At 36.8% G+C, this 20,748-nt stretch overlaps 1 protein-coding gene across 2 annotated transcripts in view; it reads left to right on the forward strand.

Moving 5' to 3' along the window:
- The window catches only part of NTN4 (netrin 4), a 105,385-nt gene that overhangs the window by 53,717 nt on the left and 30,920 nt on the right, over window positions 1–20,748 (forward strand). For both annotated transcript variants that reach the window (XM_060165280.1, XM_060165281.1), the window contains exons 4-5: window positions 9,323–9,449; window positions 11,475–11,663. In XM_060165280.1, the coding sequence (XP_060021263.1) occupies window positions 9,323–9,449; window positions 11,475–11,663 (316 nt within the window). The remainder of the gene's footprint in view (window positions 1–9,322; window positions 9,450–11,474; window positions 11,664–20,748) is intronic.

Consider the following 20,748-nt stretch of genomic DNA (forward strand, 5'->3'; position numbering starts at 1 on the left):
AAAGATGTTAAAAAAAAAAAAAGGCAGAGATAACCCACAAAAGTATGCTAGCCAGAACACTTAGTCTTTTTTTTTTGGCGTGGGGTTGGGGCGAGGGGGGGGGCAGCATTTCAAAGTTTATCTGAATTTTACCAAACAAAAAGAACATTATTTGTTAATTAGGGAAATATGCAAAGAAAATTATTCTGATAATGTTGATAATGTTGTTTCCCAAAACTTGCTACATTTGAACCTTTTAAGCCCATTGTTATAAATAAAAGTAGTCCCTATACCTGGACTAACAAAGAGAGAGAGATTTTCTTTATTCTAGGAAATCATCACTGAAGGGTAAGAGAGAATCCTACCTAAAATTTACTGAAGAACCCAAAATTTAAACTAAAGTGCTCACTTTAAAACCATTGTTGAGCTAATATTACATTTTAAAACAATGGGAATATTTTAAAACCTTCTTTCATGTGGCTTTTAAATAAGGTTACGTTATTAACCCTATTTTTTAACTCAAAAGTGTTTTGAAATTTATTTGGAAAGCCCAAAATGCTTTTTTCTGTCCTGGAGTAGTTTCTGCCTTCCTTTCTGCAGGGAAGTTGGTTTGGAAAGTTTGTTTGGGCTTTGTTTTGTTTTTGGTTTTGACCAATCATCTAAGTTCACAGAAAGCGCCATGATGAATGTTGAAAGATAAACCACAAAACTTGATTTTAGTTCTTAGTTCTAGCTGTAATACTACAAAACAGAGGTCTGCTGAAACACATCTTTACGAAATCTTAAAATTAATGTCCACAATTTGGAGTACACAGATTTAGTAGCATTTGGAAATTGTGTGTGTGTGGATTCACGCTTCTGAATACTACTTCAACTCCTGGTTTCATATGATAAATAGCATGCACAATGGCACAGAAAAACTGCCATTTCGATATATAAATAAAAGCTTTGGGGCATACAAAGTTTTGTACATGAAAAAATGGAAATAAGCCAGCAACCTGAATCTAAAAATGAACCTGAATCATTAGGCTATGCACAGTGTTCTCACTTACCATTCTTTATAAATTAAAACTAACTGTTTAAAAGCCATCACACTACATAATATTACTATCTATCCCTACCAAATCATATCTAATAGTGGGAGCACATAACAAAAGGGAGGCTATTCACAAAGAGCAAATCTTTAATTAGAATTCATTTACATTCCTATTATCTCCATTTGCAAATTTATTCAGGGGAGTTTCTGATAAGTTAAAGAGTTGTTAATACTTGCAGTGGCCCAGAAATGCCCCTAGGAGGCATCAGAATTTTCAGTGTACAGACAGATTTTACACTGAACCAATGAGAATCTAAAAGTATTCTCTACCAGTACATGCACTGAACTTATTCATGCCAGGTATGGGAAATGGGGGCCAATCTTCCTATATTCACCCATCTTGAAAACTGCTAGGTTTCTCCCAGAGGAATAGGACAAATAATCCATTCAAGAACTTAATACCCTTGAAATGGCTCACTTTGAGTCCAAACCAGCCTTTGTCCCAAGGAGCTCTTCAAGGACAAATTGGTTTGAAACATACCAATATTATTTAAGTAACACACTGAAGAGATCTGGCCAAAGTAGATCTCTCAAAAATCCTACTCCCCAGGGTCTTCAGAATAGTATAGTTTAAGGATTAAGATGGTGGCTCTGGAGTCAGACGGCTAGAATTCAAATAGCTCCACCATTTACTGGCTTTGTGACCTTGGGCAAATTACTTAAACTCTTTGGGCTTCAGTTTCCTCATTTATGAAATGGAAGTAATATACCTACCTTATTCTTGTGTAAATCCAATGAATATTTATACAATGCCTAGAACAGTGCCTGGTACATAGTAAATGCTAATCAATATTAACTACTACTATTAATTGTTATTATTTATCGTCATCATTATCATCATCTTCTTCTTCATCTTTATTGTTCCCATTTCCCTCCCTGACTAATCCATGTTCCTTGGGCCTACAGTAGTTCTCCCAGATCAACTACAGACGACCACTCTATGTAACATCATATTTACCAATATTCCTTGACCAGAAGCACTCTGGACAAAGTTGAATGTCTTTCAATCCTACTCTGCCTGAAATCCTGCTCTGTGACAAACAAAAGTATCCTATTCCCACTTCAAATGAATAATTAGCACCCTGCTTTCTTGGGAAGTTTTTAAAATGGAACTAAACTCAATAACTAAGGTTCTCAATGCTCATTTGAATATACATTGGCTGAATAAAATTAACACATATTGATTGAAAACCCATTATATGCCAGTTACTGGGGATTCAAAGAAATTTAAGCCACAGTTTCTTCCCTGCAAGAGTTTAGTGGAGAGAGGTATATAAACACGATTACCATACAGTGTACTTACATGCAGTTTTCCTATGAAATTTGTTTTGGCTCCATGCATGTTTTTTGTTTTTGTTTTTTTTCCAGGTTTGTCAGCCAGAGCAAGGTTCTTGGCAAAATAGTGAAGTAGGCACAGTTTGTCTTTGGCTCCTTCCCTCTCCCCTTTAGACATTCCCTTTCCTTCCACCAGGAAACTACTTCCTCCTTTAAGCAACTCTGAATACAGTTTTAGGATTGAAAACAGATGGTTATAATCCCTGCTGATATGTTTGTTGCTAATAATTTAAGGATTTACGCCTTCTGAGCTTAAGTACATTTTTGTAGGGAGCTCTTGAACCTAAAGCACCATTCAGAAGCTAAAGGAATGAGTCCCAATAGGAAGAATTTCAGGCAACAGGCTGACAGGGAAGCCTCTCGTGGCTGATTTTCATTCTTTACTCATAATTGTTTCTGCTCTATACCTCTATTTTTTTGCCCATGCTTTCTTACAAGACCCGTTTTCTCTAGTGTTAAAGTATAGACCAAGGAATAGACTGTAGAACTTTTCAACTTCTTATATTCTTGCTATATATATTACTGGGCAAGGGTTTGGAATACTCGGGCTTCAGCCTATTTTATCTCATTCTGACAGTATGTTTCAAGCCCCCTTTTACCAAACTCAATTACTATGCTTTATATTCACCATAGAACTCCCGCTTCTTCTGTTAAATTAAAACATGCAAACCTTTAATAGGGGTAGAGGAATATTTTATTTGTTAATGAAAAGACGTGTTTTCCTCACAATGCTTTCTATTCAAAGGTTTATGCTGTAGCATTGTTGTGCCTGTTTTTGCCCTGCTTAAGAGGAGCAGGTTCTAACAGGCTGGCCGTTATTAGAATTTATCTCTTTTCATGCATAAGAAGTTCATTCTTTTAGAAGTTAATCCTTTTCTCTAAAAGGGACATACTATCTCTTTAGAAATTAAATCATTTTTTTGCCTTTACATTTTGTCTTAAGGTGCTACAAAGCATTGTTCCACTTTCTAAATCATTTGTCATAGCTAAATGGAGGTCCGTGAATTGCCACAGCTGCCTTTAAGTGGGCATTTTTCTTAGGTTCATAGAATAGGCACTGTTTGTATCCTTTTTTCACAAACATTTTTTAAAGTTCCAATGATGGTATGAAAGAATATTCATTTCCCATTGGAATTCAAAGAATGAAAATAAAATCATGTATATGTAAACAATAATGGCACAAGAGCCCAAGGAAATTAGTCAATTGATGAAATTCAGGAATTTCTGAATATTTAGCTGTAAAATCTTTTTTTCCGCTAACTTTCATTATAAAGTTTAGTAGGACATGAACAATAGTTGGTCCTTTCTTTCTTGGAAAGCAGTTGGGAAGTAAATTTTATCAGACATTCACAAAACAATTCAGTTAATTTGAGTCCTTCAAAGCTTTAACCAGACTGATTATTCGCTTTGGTAATTCCATTATGGTGAGTGCCTGTGGTGAGCATCACTAGATGATGAAATATACCTTTATTTGGAAGGCAGGTGCTAGAATGACAGTCTACAATTACTGTAGTCACAAGCCAATGGGGAAAATGCAGTTCAGAAGGAGGAAAACAGTAGAAGAAAAATCAGAAAGAATACAATTTAGTTTAGGTATAGTCATTATTGACAAATGCAAATCCATCTTCAGAGACTATTAACATTTATTTTTCATTTGTGCCACATCAGGTAGTACCTGCAAAAAAGAAGAGATATTCTCCTAGCTCTCCCTTGTTTGACTTTCACATCATTTGGAAACATGCTGCATTGGAGAGATGCCAACAGGACCCAGCCATATGACATTTAAGTCTTATCTGGTAGCTCAGAAAGGATTATGGGTAGTTGCCTACAACCAGGCAGTATTCACAATACAGAACAGCAGGGCTTAGAATCATAGAACCTTAAGACTAGAAGGACCTTACAAGTTGTCAAAGCCAATCTTCCATCTAATGTTTAAATATTCTACAACATCTTGATAAGTGATTGTCCAACCCATATGCTTGACATGGCAAACAACCAGATTCTCACAACCTCCTGCCATGGCCAATTTCCTCAACTCTGTGTTTGCTGACTACTAGAAGGCCTACTGCCCCAAAGAGAACAATTAAAAAGCAGCTTTTTGGGCTTCCCTGGTGGCACAGTGGTTAAGAATCTGCCTGCCAATGCAGGGGGCACGGGTTCGAGCCCTGGTCCAGGAAGATCCCACATACTGTGCAGCAACTAAGCCTGTGTGCCACAACTACTGAGCCTGCACTCTAGAACCCATGAGTCACAACTAGTGAAGACCACGTGCCTAGAGCCCATGCTACGCAACAAGAGAAGCCACCGCAATGAGAAGTCTTCACACCTCAACGAAGAGTAGCCCCTGCTCCCACAACTAGAGAAAGCTTGTGCGCAGCAACAAAGACCCAACAGAGACAAAAATAAATAAATAAATAAATAAAAAAGAAAGCAGCTTTTCTAAGCAAGATGTGTATCTTCCAATGACGGATTTGAAAGAATCATTTCCTCATTTTGCACCCACCTAGATTCTTACTTCTATAGCCTTACATATGAAGGAGTGGTATTTTCTCTTCCATGTCTATTTGCCTCTAATATATAATATGTGTCAAAGTGCACAGGTATTAATGAGCAAGCTGTTCCAGTAATTCCTTAAATTACTGGTTCAAAGTTTGTATGATTCCCTCCCTGTAAGATAAATATGCTAAAAATGACTTGCAAGTAGGTTAATATTAGTAACAAATAAATACTATTAGACATGAGGCTGAAAACTTGGCCTCTGTGCACCGGTGCTCAATCAAATCTTGGAGACAGAGTTTTGGGTGAAGTAGAAAAGAATAGCTTTATTGCTTTGCCAGGCAAAGAAGGACACAGCGCTCATGCCTCTCAAAAGTGTGTGTCCCAACCTGGGAGGATTTGGTGAGGAGTTTTATAGCAATGGTTCAAGGGCGGAATTGTTGATAAGGGTCAGGGTGTGTGCAGGGCCTGCACTCCTTTAATCTGGCCTCAGGTAGTCTCTCTTGATAAGCTTCTCTGGAATGAAGAATGCTAACATCTTCCATTTGTTGGGAATTTTAGTTCTGTAAAGAGCTTAAAGGTATTGTTATGTGCGTCCCTTGAGGCAGAAGCAGGACCCTGCCCCAAGGCTGCACTACTGTTTCTTGGCTGCTCCTCCCTTATCTTTGCATCGCCTCCATTCCTTGATTAGCAACTGTTTGGACCTGCTCTTTGGAACTCAGGGAAGGTCATGGAGGCTGAAGACTATTCCCTGCAAACAAAAAACAGGGGACACAGAAAGGCTTTCATGCCCAGGAGTCCCACAGGGTCTTGCTTGGTTTCAGATATAGGTAGGAAAACTTTTGACATCAACAGAAAAAACATACTCTCAGCATAGAAAAGGAGTTTATGAAATTCATAGAATATCCAAAATGCCAAGGTATTATCTAAGAGGTATACCTCTTAGATAATTAGGAGTTGTAGATTTTTTTGTTGAAATAGATTTCTCATTTTCCAATTATAAAGCCAGACACCACTCTTCAACTAAGCCTTAAATACATAATCCCATTTTCCTGCTCTTTATCTAGCTTATGTTTGTGTACCAAATAAGAGCTATGTTTAACTTGTTACTAAATTTTCCTTTTTCTGTTTTGTTTTTTTTTTTCAGTGAAGACCTAGTTTTACTTGCACATTTTTCACGAGCATCAAATAGTGGGTGATCTTTCAAGCTTGAACTGTAACAGTTGTATTGCTGAGGAAGGATTTCTTGTTTCAAATGGTCTAGGTAATGATTTACAGCTATTTTTGGTAATTCTCAAAATGACAGCTCCTTGAATTTTTCTGTGTGCAGAAATATTTGCTGGGCTGGCATCTTTCAGACCCTGGGAGGTTCATCCCAATCCTTGGCATGCAGGAATGAGGGAATGCTCTGAAATCTTTACTCCAGAGGGAACTGACCTGTCCACATTATCTTGTGATACATGTGAATGTTTGATGAGGTTTCCCTAAATGTCTGTGGCCTCCTGAGGCCTGGAATTTGTGGGCCAGGACTAACCTATGAGTTGGGTGAAATTACATATAGGCCTTGGGCATTCCAAGACCAAACCAGATAAACTGACTTATGATGATAGTTTAGTTCCTCTAAAGAAAAGTAGCAATAATTTGCAGCATCTATGTTTATATAGTATTCAATAAATGGTTGTTTTAAAAGTAGGAAGGATACAAAAAAGCAATAAAATAAAAATTAACAACCTTTTAAAATTCCAAACATTATCAGAAAATACATTTGACTGCCATTGCTGTTGGAAGGTATAAGCTGGGGTAAAAATTTTGGAAAAGAAATAATAAAGGAGGGGGAAGAAACAACATAACAGACAAGATAGGAGATAAAAAGAAATCTTTTAAAAGAGAGGAAAATAAAGTATATTTAATATACCTTTCAATCACTTCCTACTCAAAAATCTTCAATGGATCTTCAGTATTACAGAATAAATTCATCATTCTTAAGCTCTATAATGTATTCCGTGGTCTAGATAGAACGTACTTATTCAACACATGTCCTCTGGTTTACTTACTGACTATTCAGAATATTCCTTTGGGGTTATCTTCTTGTCTTTGCTCCCTAAGGAAAATCCTATGTACTCTTCAAGACACAACCTCAGGGACCACACTTAGGGTTTTATACAGATAGCAATTATTGACCTTGGTCTCTACTATATTTACTTTGGATTTCTTAACATTGTTTCAAATGCCCTCCTCAGATAGTATTCCATATAATCTCCGTAACAGCAATGATGAATTAGGGATGGTTTATTCTAGGAATTTGGACTCTAATTCTATCAAATATTTGTATCCTGGGTGTTTTGTACGTAGTGGTTTGTTTTTTATTTTTTCACAGGTTATTATAGAATTTAGACAGTTACAAAACTGCTTTTTCTGCTAATCTTCATTATGCTACTAACTTGTGCCAGCTACATAAGTATGCCTTCGCTTCACTAAATTCTTCAACTTTGGAAGATTTTTCTTATTCATTTTTTCAAAAGACTCCATTTTGTTTGAAATCAGGATCTAGTACAAGTAAACAAAGGATCATCCATCTTTTTAGAGCCTTTAAAGAATCTTACCGTTCAAATCTAGAATATGACACAAATGAACTTATCTACGAAACAGAAACAGACTCACAGACATTGAGAACAGACTTGTGATTAGTAAGGAGGAGGGGGTTGAAGAGGGAAGAAGTTGGAGTTTGGGGTTAGCAGATGCAAACTATTAGAAATAGAATGGATAAACAAGGTCTTACTGTATAGCACAGTGAACTATATTCAATATCCTGTGATAAACCATAATGGAGGGCTTCCCTGGTGGCGCAGTGGTTGAGAGTCTGCCTGCTGATGCAGGGGACACGGATTCGTGCCCTGGTCTGGGAAGATCCCACATGCCGCGGAGCGGCTGAGCCCGTGAGCCATGGCCACTGAGCCTGCGCGTCCGGAGCCTGTGCTCTGCAACGGGAGAGGCCACAACAGTGAGAGGCCCGCGTACCGCAAAAAAAAAACCCATAATGGAAAATATGAAAAAGAATATATATATATATATACACACACACACACACATAACTGAATCACTTTGCTGTACAGTAGAAATTAACGCAACATTGTAAATCAACTATATTTCAATTAAAAAAGAATCTTACCATGTAGAAGTTATTTTATAGAATAACTATTTATTTGATAGAATAAATTTCTAAAAATTAATATTTGGGATCATCTGGAATACTTCCTAATAACTAAGTATTGCCCTGAATTCCAGTAGCAAAATGCATTTATTGACACATGATGTCATGACTGTACAAATGAACGTTTTGTAAAGCAGCTCAGAATGGGATTCCCAAATTTGGATCTATGAGGTATTGTTGTTGTTTTCTTGAGAAACAGTATAAGAGGTAAATCAGCATAAAGGTAATAAATTATATCAACCCGTCAACAATTATTTAATGAATATCTACAAGAGAGAGTTGCTATGTTAGGCAATGTTTGGTACACAAAGCATTACAAAACATTTTTTCTGTCTTTAAGCAAAGTATGATGTAGCTGGAGAAAAAAAAAATTTACATAGAAAAAATTACAGATAAACAAGACAATAAATAAATACCTAAGAAACAAAATGATGTTGGAATTCAAAGAATGCAGAAATCACCATAGATTAGCAGTTGTTGAGGACCATGAGAGGGACTGGGTTTTGAGATGGTTCTTGAAGTTGGGCAGTATTTCTGACAGGCAGAAGGGAAGAGACTTTCCAGGAAGAGGAAACAAAATTAACCAAGCTGCAGTGCTAGGAGGCTAGGGGAAATCTGTGAATGTGTGGAGACTTCCCTGGTGGTGCAGTGGTTAAGAATCCGCCTGCCAATGCAGAGGACACGGGTTCTATCCCTGGTCTGGGAGGAGCCCACATGCCGCAGAGCAACTAAGCCCGTGCACCACAGCTACTGAGCCTGCGCTCTAGAGCCTGCGAGCCACAACTACTGAGCCCGTGTGCCACAACTACTGAAGCCCGTGCGCCTAGAGCCCGTACTCCGAAACAAGAGAAGCCACCACAATGAGAAGCCCATGCACCACAACGAAGACCCAATGCAGCCACAAATAAATAAATAAATAAATAACCAAAAACAAAAAAACAAAACAAAACAAAACAAAAAAAATTTAAGTAAATGCCTAGCCAGTATCTCAGAACTGCTCATTAGGGTCACATATCCTATAGCCAAGGATATGAATTAACAACAAGACAAACTAAAGAAAGGATCTTTCATCTTGATGACTAACTTCTCAGCAAAAATGAATGAATGTCATATGGCTAAAGCCAACCAATGAGATGAGGTTGTGGGAAGAGTGTTCTTTCCTAGCACTGTTTGTGCTCATAGTGCTTACTTATTTTTGTTTGCAGGTCCATGGAAAGTGTATGTGTAAGCACAACACGGCAGGCACCCACTGCCAACATTGTGCACCTTTATACAATGACCGCCCCTGGGAGGCAGCTGATGGCAAAACAGGGTCTCCAAAAGAGTGCAGAAGTAAGTACCAAACCACAGACTCAAAGCCGCCTTTGTAAAGTAAACATCTATGGACTCCTTGTTGTCTCTAGAAACACAATATAAGGTAGTAGCCCATATCAAACATAAACCATATCACTGCCCACTGTAACTTCAGCCATTTGGAAACAATTACTGCTTGCAAAATCACCGATATACTATTTTGCCAATAATGTGTTGCCCATTTGCTGGGACACTATGTGGGACCTAAGCACCCTCCCTGAGACTTTGACATAATAAAACATGGCTAGATGCAAGAGCAACTGAGGATTAGAATGTGCAGTTACCATCATAGCTGAGATATTGAATTATAATCATGAAAATAGCTATCTTGAATTCAATTCTCAAAACAACCCTATAAAGTAGGTGGTGTTAATCCCATTTTAGAGATCAGGAAACTGAGGCTCAATAAGATTAAGTAACTTGCCAAAGTTAGTAAATGATAGAGTCAGGACTTGATCCCTGCTCTTCAGACTCCAAATTAAATGCTTTTTTTCCTGTAATACCATAATGCCTTTCTTTTCACTTATGATACTTGTAGTGACAAATTAGATTTAAAACTAAGCCAGTTCGTCAAGAATGAGACTAACATTGCCATGGCTAACTTTGGGTTTGAGGTTGGAGATTAGATAGAAGGGTAAAAACTATGGGAACATGAATCATTTTTTTTCTTTGCAATTCAAAATGAAATATACATGAAATAGAAATACACATGCACAGAGAAATACACATGGCCTTAACAATGTTTACACTCACAGACTTCAGTTTTACTAGGATTTAAAGGCAAGTGCAGTGGGTAAAACTGTGAGAAGTCTCTTCCCTTACATAATTTGGAATCATAACTGATTTATTTTAGTTTCTAGGAAATGTAAAGGATTTCCTCTAAGCATAACTCTTAAATTATCTTACAATATGCTTTTTAAAGACTATGAGTCTGGTCAAAGTATCATAACACATCAAGGAAACAATGAAAAACAATAGCACAAACATTTTCAAATGCAGTTGACCTCCAGAAAAAAGTCTGGATACTTATTCAAATCACTCATCAAGAGAATCTAAAGAATTTCTCCTAAATTCCTAAATCACTCATCAAGAGAATCTAAAGAATTTCTCCTAAATTCCTAGAGTGCCATTCTGGCCCTTTCCACCGAAACCAGCTGCATATCTAAACGCATATAGAACACAGAGACTTGTCACTTGGCACTATTGACTGATAATCTTAGAAATGCCTTTGAGAAATTGTTATATGAGAAACTCTGCAAGCCTCTTCTATAAGAAAATTAAGGCTTCTATAGGAGACTACCTCGTACTCACCAGTACAGCAATAGCTGAGGAATAGTACTTCATGAAAGGTAAATCAATCTATCTGCCAAGTTACTAACCCCTGTCCACCAGAAGGTTCCTTCTAGGCTCGGAGGAAGGAGGGAGGGAAGGAGGGGAGAAAGAGAAGGAAGGAAGGAAGAAAGGAAAGCAGCTGCTGAAGGCCAGAGGAAATGGGGTGAAAGAGTTCTTAATGTATAAATGTTTTTATACTGTTTTGAATCTTGTACTGTGAAAATGTATACTACTAAAAAAACTAAATTTTTTTTAATGGAAGTATAGTTGATTTACAATGTTGTGTTAATTTCTGCTGTACAGCAAAGTGATTCAGTTATACATACAGATAGATGTATGTACATATATATACATTCTTTTAAAAATATTCTTTTCCATTACGGTTTATCACAGGATATTGAATATAGTTCCCTGTGCTGTACAGTAAGACCTTGTTGTTTATCCATTCTATATATAATTGTTTGCATCTGCTAACCCCGAACTGCCACTCCGTCCCTTCCCCATCTCCCCTCCCCCTTGGCAACCACAAGTCTGTTCTCTATGTCTCTGAATGTGAAAAAACTAAATTTTTAAAAATTAGGAATCAGCTTATCCTACTTTTAACTGCCTGAATATTAGAGAACCTGTCATTTTATTTTTAATTCTTTGTTTTCCTCCCATGCTTTTTTCCAGCCTGCAAGTGCAATGGACATGCTGATGCCTGTCACTTTGACATTAATGTGTGGGAGGCGTCAGGGAATCGTAGTGGTGGCGTCTGCAATGACTGTCAGCACAACACAGAAGGTCAGCATTGCCAACGATGTAAGCCAGGCTTCTACCGGGACCTCCGAAGACCTTTCTCTGCCCCAGATGCTTGCAAATGTAAGTGAATTAATGGTTACTGGAAAAAAAAAAAAGGTTGATTTGTACAAAAGAGATGACTCTCCATCCTTCATTTGCTCACGCATGGGAGAGAGGTCATGAAATTCTCAGACAATCCACTCACACCCATCAGTTAACTTCATTGATAAGGGGTAAGAATTTTCAATCTGTTAGGTGGAAACAGTATAATATTCTTAAAGACAATGTCCTTTCTCACTCTCCATGAAGTAAAATTGTTTCCTATAGCACCTCATTTTGGAAAACAAGATGTCTAATAAGAGAGAAAAAAGAATGATGAAGAGGGAGATATATTTAAGATCATCTTAAGACCAAACATATGAGTAGGACGCAGACAATAATGGACTCAAATAGACGAAAGAAAGAGTGGTTATCTGCACTTGGGTCACTCTAGTGTTCATCTCTGCAGTGAATTTGAACACCTGAAAAATGACAGGTTTTGGTTTCATTGTGAACGCAATTTGGTTGACTCTGCTCTAATGTAGCAATGAATTTAGAACATAACAATAATTCCCTACTCTCCCCCCAAATACTAAACTGTTACAGAATGGTTCTGCTTTTTTGTTGGTATAACTCCAAGAAGAGGTTTATTTGAAAAAAGAGTAGAATCTTCAAAGATCTGCTCAATTAATGAGACATTACCTGAAACATGACTGTGAAAGATATATGCAGAGCTTAAGTAGAAGTCCAGTGTGGATGAATAGTCATTTAACTACATGAGCATTTCCACGTCTGTCAACTCAGAAATTATTAGATAACAGAAACCACTCAAGACTGTTAATGGAGATGAATGATCATGCCCTTCCTTTCCCCGCCAAGGACTCCATGTTCTAGATCAAAAACAGTGACAGGAAAGGAGCAATACAATGGGAAACAATCATTTAAAATCTTGGGTTCATTTTTAATTTAAAGGAAAAATTCTATTGCTCTTGAAAATACAGTTTTAACCTCAAGCAGGAGATACCTACATGAAATATGAGTGGTCTTCCTTGTTACAAGCTTTCTCTCTTAGACTGTGGAAGATAGAATGTGCAACAGCTCCCTTTCAACCTTGAGCCCCAAATTTGGATTTACGTCATAATATTTCTCCAAGAATTCTGTTTTACTCCTGCTCCTTGTTGTACTCAGACTTTCATTTTAATAGGTTTCAAACAGATCTAGAGTAGAAGCTTTCCCTGCCCCTTATGGCCGTGTCATCCTATGCCAGCTGTTGAAGCTCTTTGCACTTCGATTTCCTTCTCCCAACAGGGTTGTAATGAGAACTACATAAGCTAAAGTATGTGGAGTGTTTAGCGCATTGCTTGTCATATAGTAAGCCCCCAAGAAATGAAAACTAGTATTATAATAACTGTTGTCCTATAAGATAGACAGTGGGAAATAATACTATAGAGTTTCTACTCTTTATTGACTAAATATACCTTATGTCAGAGATAATTACTTCTTTAAAATCCACAGTACCTTAGGGACTAAGTTTCCTTAACTCCATGTACTGACTGAAGGGTCTGCTTATGAAATTTCAATCTAGAATATATTCAGCCCTAACACCATTTGTACAGGATATATTTAAATAGATATGTATGTGTGTATTCCACATCCTCAGACCACTAGTAGAAATGTCTAAAAATAAGAATGTATGGACTAACAAGCAGATGAAACAGGAAAGGAAATTCATTTGTCATTGAGTAACTTAGATACTTGTAACTGTCTTGTATAGCAACAGGCAACATTTTCAAAAAGATACTGTTATATAGCACTGACTTGAAACAGTATGTTGTACAAAGTACCTAATGTATTCATTCCTTCATTCATTCATTTGTTCATTCAATGGATATACATTGAGTGCCTACTATGTGCCAAGGGCTTAGGATGTGTTCAGGAACAAAACAAAGACCCCTGCGCTCAAGGAGCTTATATTCTAGCAGAGAAGACATACAATAAATATAAGTAATAAGTGAAATATATAGTATGTTAGAAGGTGATAAGTGCTTTTATCACCAAAACAAGTTTAGAAAGATCCAAGGTGCCAGAGATTTGGCATAAGGAGTGACAAGATGCAGTATTTTTTTTTATTTTCCCCCAGTTTTATTGAGAAATGATTGGTATATAGCATTGTATAAGTTTAAGGTGTACAACATAATAATTTAGTATATGTATAATGGTGAAATGATCACCACAGTAAGTTTAATTAACATCCATCACCTCACATAGTTACAGTTTTTTTCCTTGTGATGAGAACTTTTATGATGTACTCTCTTAGCAATTTTCACATATACAGTATGGTATTAACTATAGTTATCATGTTGTACATTACAACCCCAAAACTTATTTATCTTGTAACTGGAAGTTTGTGGGGTTTTCTGGTTTTTTTTTAACTTAGTTGAAGTTAACAAGCAAACCAGTGATTCTCAAAGTGTGGTTGCGGGGCCATCAGCAACAGCATCACGTGGGAAATGTGTTAGAAATGCAAATTCTCAGACTCCAGCCCAGACCAACTGAATCAAAAATTCTTTGGGTGGAGCCCAGAAATCTGAGTTTTCCAAGCCCTCCAGGTGTTTCTGATGCAAGCTAAAGTTTGAGAAACACTGGTCTAGTTGAAGGTTCCCCCAATTTTACTTACATTGGTTAAAACAAACCCAGTTTCTAATATCTAACTAACATTCAAGTATCTCCTATGTTCTGGTATAGCAAATGGCTGGTCACTTTCATTAGAGTAACAAGTAGAAGATCTACAAGAACAGTGAAAGAAAACTTTGAAACATTGATTAGGGCTAGATTTTAGAGAGTCTTGTATGCTATCCTAAAAATTTTAGTATTTATTCCCTAGGGTACTGGGGGCCAAGTGATTTAATTAGGAAAGTTTCATATATTTCAAATATATTTTACTGATATAATGTTCAGATTAATTTGAAAGCATTGCATATTATGCACTGCGTTTTACTTTACTAATCAAACTTTAAATTCTGCAGCTTTATAAAATTGTAAGGTGAGTAAATGTACAAAAGATTCAAACAGTGACTTTTTAAAAAAATGTCTGTGTCTTACCAATAAAAAGAGAAATAGAAAGGTTTATTGGCAGACTTGGAGCCAAGATAAATACCTTGTGTTTTGTTTTGTTTTGTTACTGTTCTATGTTCAAGCTACTGCTCATATTCTTACAAAACGTAAAAAGGTTGCCAGCTCTAACTATGTAAATCCTAGAGGGCTCATGGCTTCAGAGTTTTATAAAAAGAGCATGAAAGAGGAGATTATTTTAAAAGTTACCCCACTACTTATATAGCTCTTCTAGGGACTTGTGCCAGAAAGGCTTTATAGGTTTTTGGTCCCCAAACTACAGTTCTATAAAAACATAAGCAAAATTTGAGAAGGTAGCTAAAACTAACAAAACACATAACTTTTTATTATTTTTTAGCCTGTGAGACAGTATTTTCCATATTATAGTGTTTGATTTCCAAGGTCAATAGACTTGAGCAAAATTAGGACATTTAAAAAACGTATTCTTAAAAAAAAAAAAAAGTATTCTTTCATTCTACAAATTCTTATTGAACACTACTGTGTGCTAATTCTTGGGAATTATAACAGTGAGCAAGAGACACAGTCTTTTTAAAGAGCTTATGAATGCGTGTGTATATAAATGTATATATATATATATATACACACACACACATATGTGTGTGTGTGTATGTATGTGTGTGTGTGTATAGGCAACTAGTGATATATACGTGTGTGTGTTAGATCACACAAGTATGACCAGTATTGTTTAGAGAGTGTACAGGGCAGCTCATAGGAGGGGCAATGAACAAGAGTTAATTTTTTGATTAAGGAGACCTGAAGTTTAATAGGAATCAACATAACATGGGTAGGAATATTCCCAGCAGAGAGAACAACCAGTGCTAAAAAGGAGCAGAAGGAAGAAAGACTATAGCATGTTCAAAGAACTGAAAAAATTTCAAAATGGTTATAGAGGCAAAAAAAGAGGGGGAGGACAATAAAGGAGTATGAGGATGAGAGAAATAGAGAAGATGGGTGGTTGGCTAGAGGTGCCCTCATCTTGGACGCCTCAGTCAGTGAGATGGTGTGGATTGAACTATCCACAAGTAGATGATAATCAGTCAATAGGTACCTTTAGTATAATTACCTGGACCCTGCCAATTGATATTTATAGGCAATATCCAAGTGTCCGAAGACCAAAGGTATCAAAGCTATTCTAATGAAAACTGCATGAAGAGCACATTAATATATTTAAAAGAAAGAAGGAAAGAAAGAGAGAAAGAGAGAAAGAAAGAAAGAAAGAAAGAAAGAAAGAAAGAAAGAAAGAAAGAAAGAAAGGAAGGAAGGAAGGAAGAAAGAAAGAAAGAAAGAAAGAAAGAAAGAAAGAAAGAAAGAAAGAAAGAAAGAAAGAAAGAAGAAAGAAAGAGAAGGGAAGGGAGGGAGGGAGGAAGAAAACATTATAAGACAATTGTAACATACTTGTCTGGATTAGTTTCTCAACCCCTTAAATTATAGAATTCCCCTGCATCTGGGGTACTGAAAGACTTCAAGCTAGAAGCTACTACCAATAATTCATATTGCTAATCACTCCTAGTTAAAAACATGTACACAATACTTGCACCAAGTAGGGGGATTATGAAAATAACTGGTACCAATTTAGTCCTTTTAGCATAATTTGTAGGTGGTGGATGGATTAGTATGGAAGATCTGTATTTCCTTTTTTCGTTTTCTAGACATACCCTTGATCCTGGGTAGGCTGCCTGAGGAAGGTGTATCTCCATTCACTTTATGACTATTCCAGCATATGTTTGGGGCAGAGATGCCTGTGTCCACTTCCCTAGCATGGGTTTTCTTACTGGCACCTTCTTCCAGAACATTATTCTGGTTCTTCCCTTCCCTTTTCTGAGCCAGGGGTAAATTCCACCACTTATTAGCACATTCAATTTTTTTCTCTTTCAAGTATTTTCCATACTATACTGTTTGACTGGCAATGTTTGGCAACATTTTCATTTTTATTTAGTAATATTTTCTTATCATTAACTCCCTCCTTAGCAGATGTGTCTCTATATCACCTTTACAGTTACCAAGGCTGATAATAAAGTGTATGACAAATAGGTTAATGTACTTAACAGTTATTAAGTACCTACAGTACACCACATTTCACACTAAGTGCTGATAGAAATATCGCTAGAGCTACAACTTTTCTGCCCATTGGGTCCCACTTTACTTTTATGAGGAAGGTAGTATCAAGAAAACAAGTGGATACCTCTAAAAATTTAAACTATCTCAGTGTGTGTGGCTCTATCAACTGCATGTACAATGTTATTCAAAGTAACAATTTTATTATATTTACTCTACTGTGCTTACCAGGCAGAAAAGTAACCTGATACTCAGTGTGTGGTCCAAAGACCAGCTGCACTGGCATCATCCAGTTGCTGATTAGAAGTAGCAGAACCTCTGATCCCACCCCAGACCTACTGAATCAAACATGCGCTTTACCAAAATTCTCAGGTGGTTGTGTTATATTAAAGTTTGAGAATGCTGCAGAGTACTTTTCATCAAGGGTTAAATGCAGTTAGCATTTACTCTACAGTTAATTTTAAAAAATTAGTTAGCCAGACAGAATATCCCACTATTCCCTTAGCATCCAAATTAACCAGAGTTTGCATCTCTGTTTGTATGCACATAGACTTAGATTTTTTTAATGAATTACATAGAGATTTATTGAGGAAAAAATGGAAATCTGGATAAATGTGCTTCTATGATATAGCATTTTCCAAAGTTTGATTCATGGAACACTAACTCCGAAAGGTGTTAATGGGAACTAGATATGGGGAAATTTTTCTACAGCCTTCAAATTCAGGAAGTGGTGAATTAATCAAAGGTTTCTTTTCTTCAGGATTTCTCAGAGCTTTAATATGCTAGTGTTCATGATAAACCTCCTATAGAGCTCTGAAGTCTGTCTCCCAAATCTAATCAGAGAATGCTTTTCTTACAGAGCATCTTTTAGGACCAGCATTCTACAGAATGCATGGGAAATACTGCTATTGTCTTGTGGCCATATCTATATGAAGAGTCACTTACAAAGACATATCCTAGAAGATTCCTTCTGTATGTTTGTTCCTCATTTCCAAGTGCTAGAGCCTACAACTGTATATTAAGGAAATAATAAACTTTATATTTCTATCAGTGAAATAATTACAAACATAATATTAAATAGGCCTGGACAATTACCGTCTATTTGGATTATCAGTGACAATGTGTCAAAACCTTCTCACCCTTATTTCCTAGTTTATGTCTTCTCAGGAGTTGGAACTATTGAAAGCCTGAAACAGCAGGTCGAAGTTTATAAATCATAGCTCAATTTAGCCAAAGAAGCACTTATTGGAAAAACATCTCCTCTATGGCAGGCACTGCAGTAAGCACTAGCTCTGAAAAAGATGAAAAGGTCTTCCCTAAAGGATCTTACATTCTAGATGGGGAGAAATTTATAGTAACACATCATTTCAATACACTGTGGTGATGGTAAGGATATAATAGTAATAGCTGACATTTATTGAGTGCCTACTCTTTTCTGTTCACTGTTCAAAGGGCTGTATATTTAGTAACTCACTTAACTTTCACAAAAGCACAAAAGTATTAATGTCCCCCCATCATATGAGGAAAATGCAATGAAAGCGACACATGAAGTGCCTCAAGGAGAGTTTGGGGGTGGTGTGAGGGCAATTAAGGGGAGGCTTCCTTAGAAAGATGCCTTCCATACTTCCTTGGTGGCTGTTTTTATTTTTTCCTTTTAAAGTGCTGAAATACAAAGTTTGTCCTACTTTCTAATCGATGATTGCCTTTGTTGCCTTTAACGAGATAATCTAGAAAAGGGAATGAATTGATGTTTATTCTTCCTCACAGAATCTATATACTATACATTGAACAGAATACTCAGGACTTACTGGCCCCATGGATGTTCTAGGCTATTTTTTTCCTCCTGACAAACATCATGCTAAATACTATGGTCCTATGTGTACACTTGTAGTTAATGGCCATAAGTTCACCAAAGCTGAATAAACAGGGCCCTGAACCAAATCTACTAGCCAATAGATTTATTCCTGTGAGAAATTAAATCATCTTTGTTCTCAATTCCTCTTTATTTTAACCTTAACTAGAGTCAACTGTGGGACCCAAACAATCAACTACACATTTTCATAGTCAAGAAATTACTTCTGAGGATTTTAGAGATGTTGTTTGTTCTTTTTTAAGACTAGTGGAGATCATTGAAACTGAATTTATTTCTACAACTCAGAAAAAAATTTTTTTTTTTAAAGACAGTGCATTTAACGTCTATAAACACAAGAGACAACGTGAATCTCTCCAGCTGAATCTAGGGCTGAGAGCAGAATGGAGGCGCAAACTGGTTGTTAAGATACATGAGAAACATAACTATCACTGTGTACTGAGACACTTGGAGGAATACTGTCTCTTTGTTCTAAAAGAGAAGTCTCTTCTACACAGATGTAGTGACAGACGTAGGGACACCAAGGGGGGAAAGTGTGTGTGTGTGTGTGTGTGTGTGTGTGTGTGTGATGAACTGGGAGATTGGAATCGACATATATACACTAATGTGTATAAAATGGAAAACTAATAAGAACCTACTGTGTAAAAAAATAAATAAAGAGAAGCTTCTTCTAGAGTAGCTCACTTGAAATCTTTAAAGTCACTTATGTGCCTTTAGTAGCCTATAACCTAAGTAGATTTTCCTATGGCAAGCATATTAAAAATAGAATAATCCTACTGCACAGTGGCACGCTGGCTTTCTAGGGGGGAGAAAGCCCTGATTTGTAGCACTGGTCAATTTCTATGGTTTAAATATTCCCACCATGGGGATTTCCCTGGTGGTCCACGGTTAAGACTCCACACTCCCAATGCAGGGGACCCAGGTTCGATCCCTGGTCAGGGAACTAGGTCCTACATGCATGTCACAACTAAGAGTTCGCATGCTGCAACTAAAGATCCCGCGTGCCACAACTAAAAGATCCTGCATGCCGCAACAAAGACCCCACACGTGGCAATGAAGATCCCATGTGCCGCAACTAAGACCCAGCGCAGCCAAATAAATAAATAATAAATAAATATTATAAATAAATAAATATTCCCACCACGGCCTATTTCAAGCTACCATATATATTTTTTTAATATCAGGAACTCAGACTCTAAACCAAAAGTGGGATGGTTTCTCTCCTTTGAACAAAGTCTGGCTTCCACTTTCACAGCCCCCTTATCTGATCTCAAGCACTGTTGCTATCTAGTAACTGGTTTCCAAACCTGTATGTGGACCAGAATCACTTGGGAAAAGTTGCTGAAATATGAAATTTCAGAGCCCTGCCCTAGATCTGCTGAATCAGAATCTCCAACAGGGATGGAGACAGAAATTTGTATTTTATTTTAAAAAGCATCATTGGTGATTCTGACTCAGCCTTTTGGTCTCCAGGCTAGCATGTGAGAACCACTACACATACTATTCCTGTTTCTAGTGTGAACTCTGTTCACCTTCATCCTTGGATCAAAGATTTTGAGCTAATTATCATCTATAACTTAATCCATTCCCTGAATTAGCCATATCTCTGGTGGAAAATCCTAAAGGATTACTAAAACTCTGGCTAGACATGTTTTTCCTGACTCAATGATAGATATAAATGCTGGTAAGCATTCATTCAATTATCTTCTCCCACATAAGGCTGTCTAACTCAGAACCTCTGTTTTCCTCCAAGAAAATTTCTGGAAGAATTCTAGGATGTCTGTTTTTCATGTAACAGTTTCAAAATAAATACCAAGCAATTCCATTCACAGGATTCCCTTACTCATAGTGTACAGGTTTATTTACCATAAATACCTCATACTTTAAAGTGAATTATTATAATGAGATCAGAATTTATAATAAAATTAGCTTATCACTACACTGACAATTTGCTTTTACTTCCATGTTTACATATTCCAGAACATAGCATTAAACTAGTATAAGTACATTATGTTGGTATTGAAATAAATATTGAAGCCAGTACTTCATGAAGTCCCATCCTCCCCCACT

Source organism: Lagenorhynchus albirostris, chromosome 11 (genome assembly GCF_949774975.1).
Source record: "Lagenorhynchus albirostris chromosome 11, mLagAlb1.1, whole genome shotgun sequence".
Lineage (NCBI taxonomy): Eukaryota > Metazoa > Chordata > Mammalia > Artiodactyla > Delphinidae > Lagenorhynchus > Lagenorhynchus albirostris.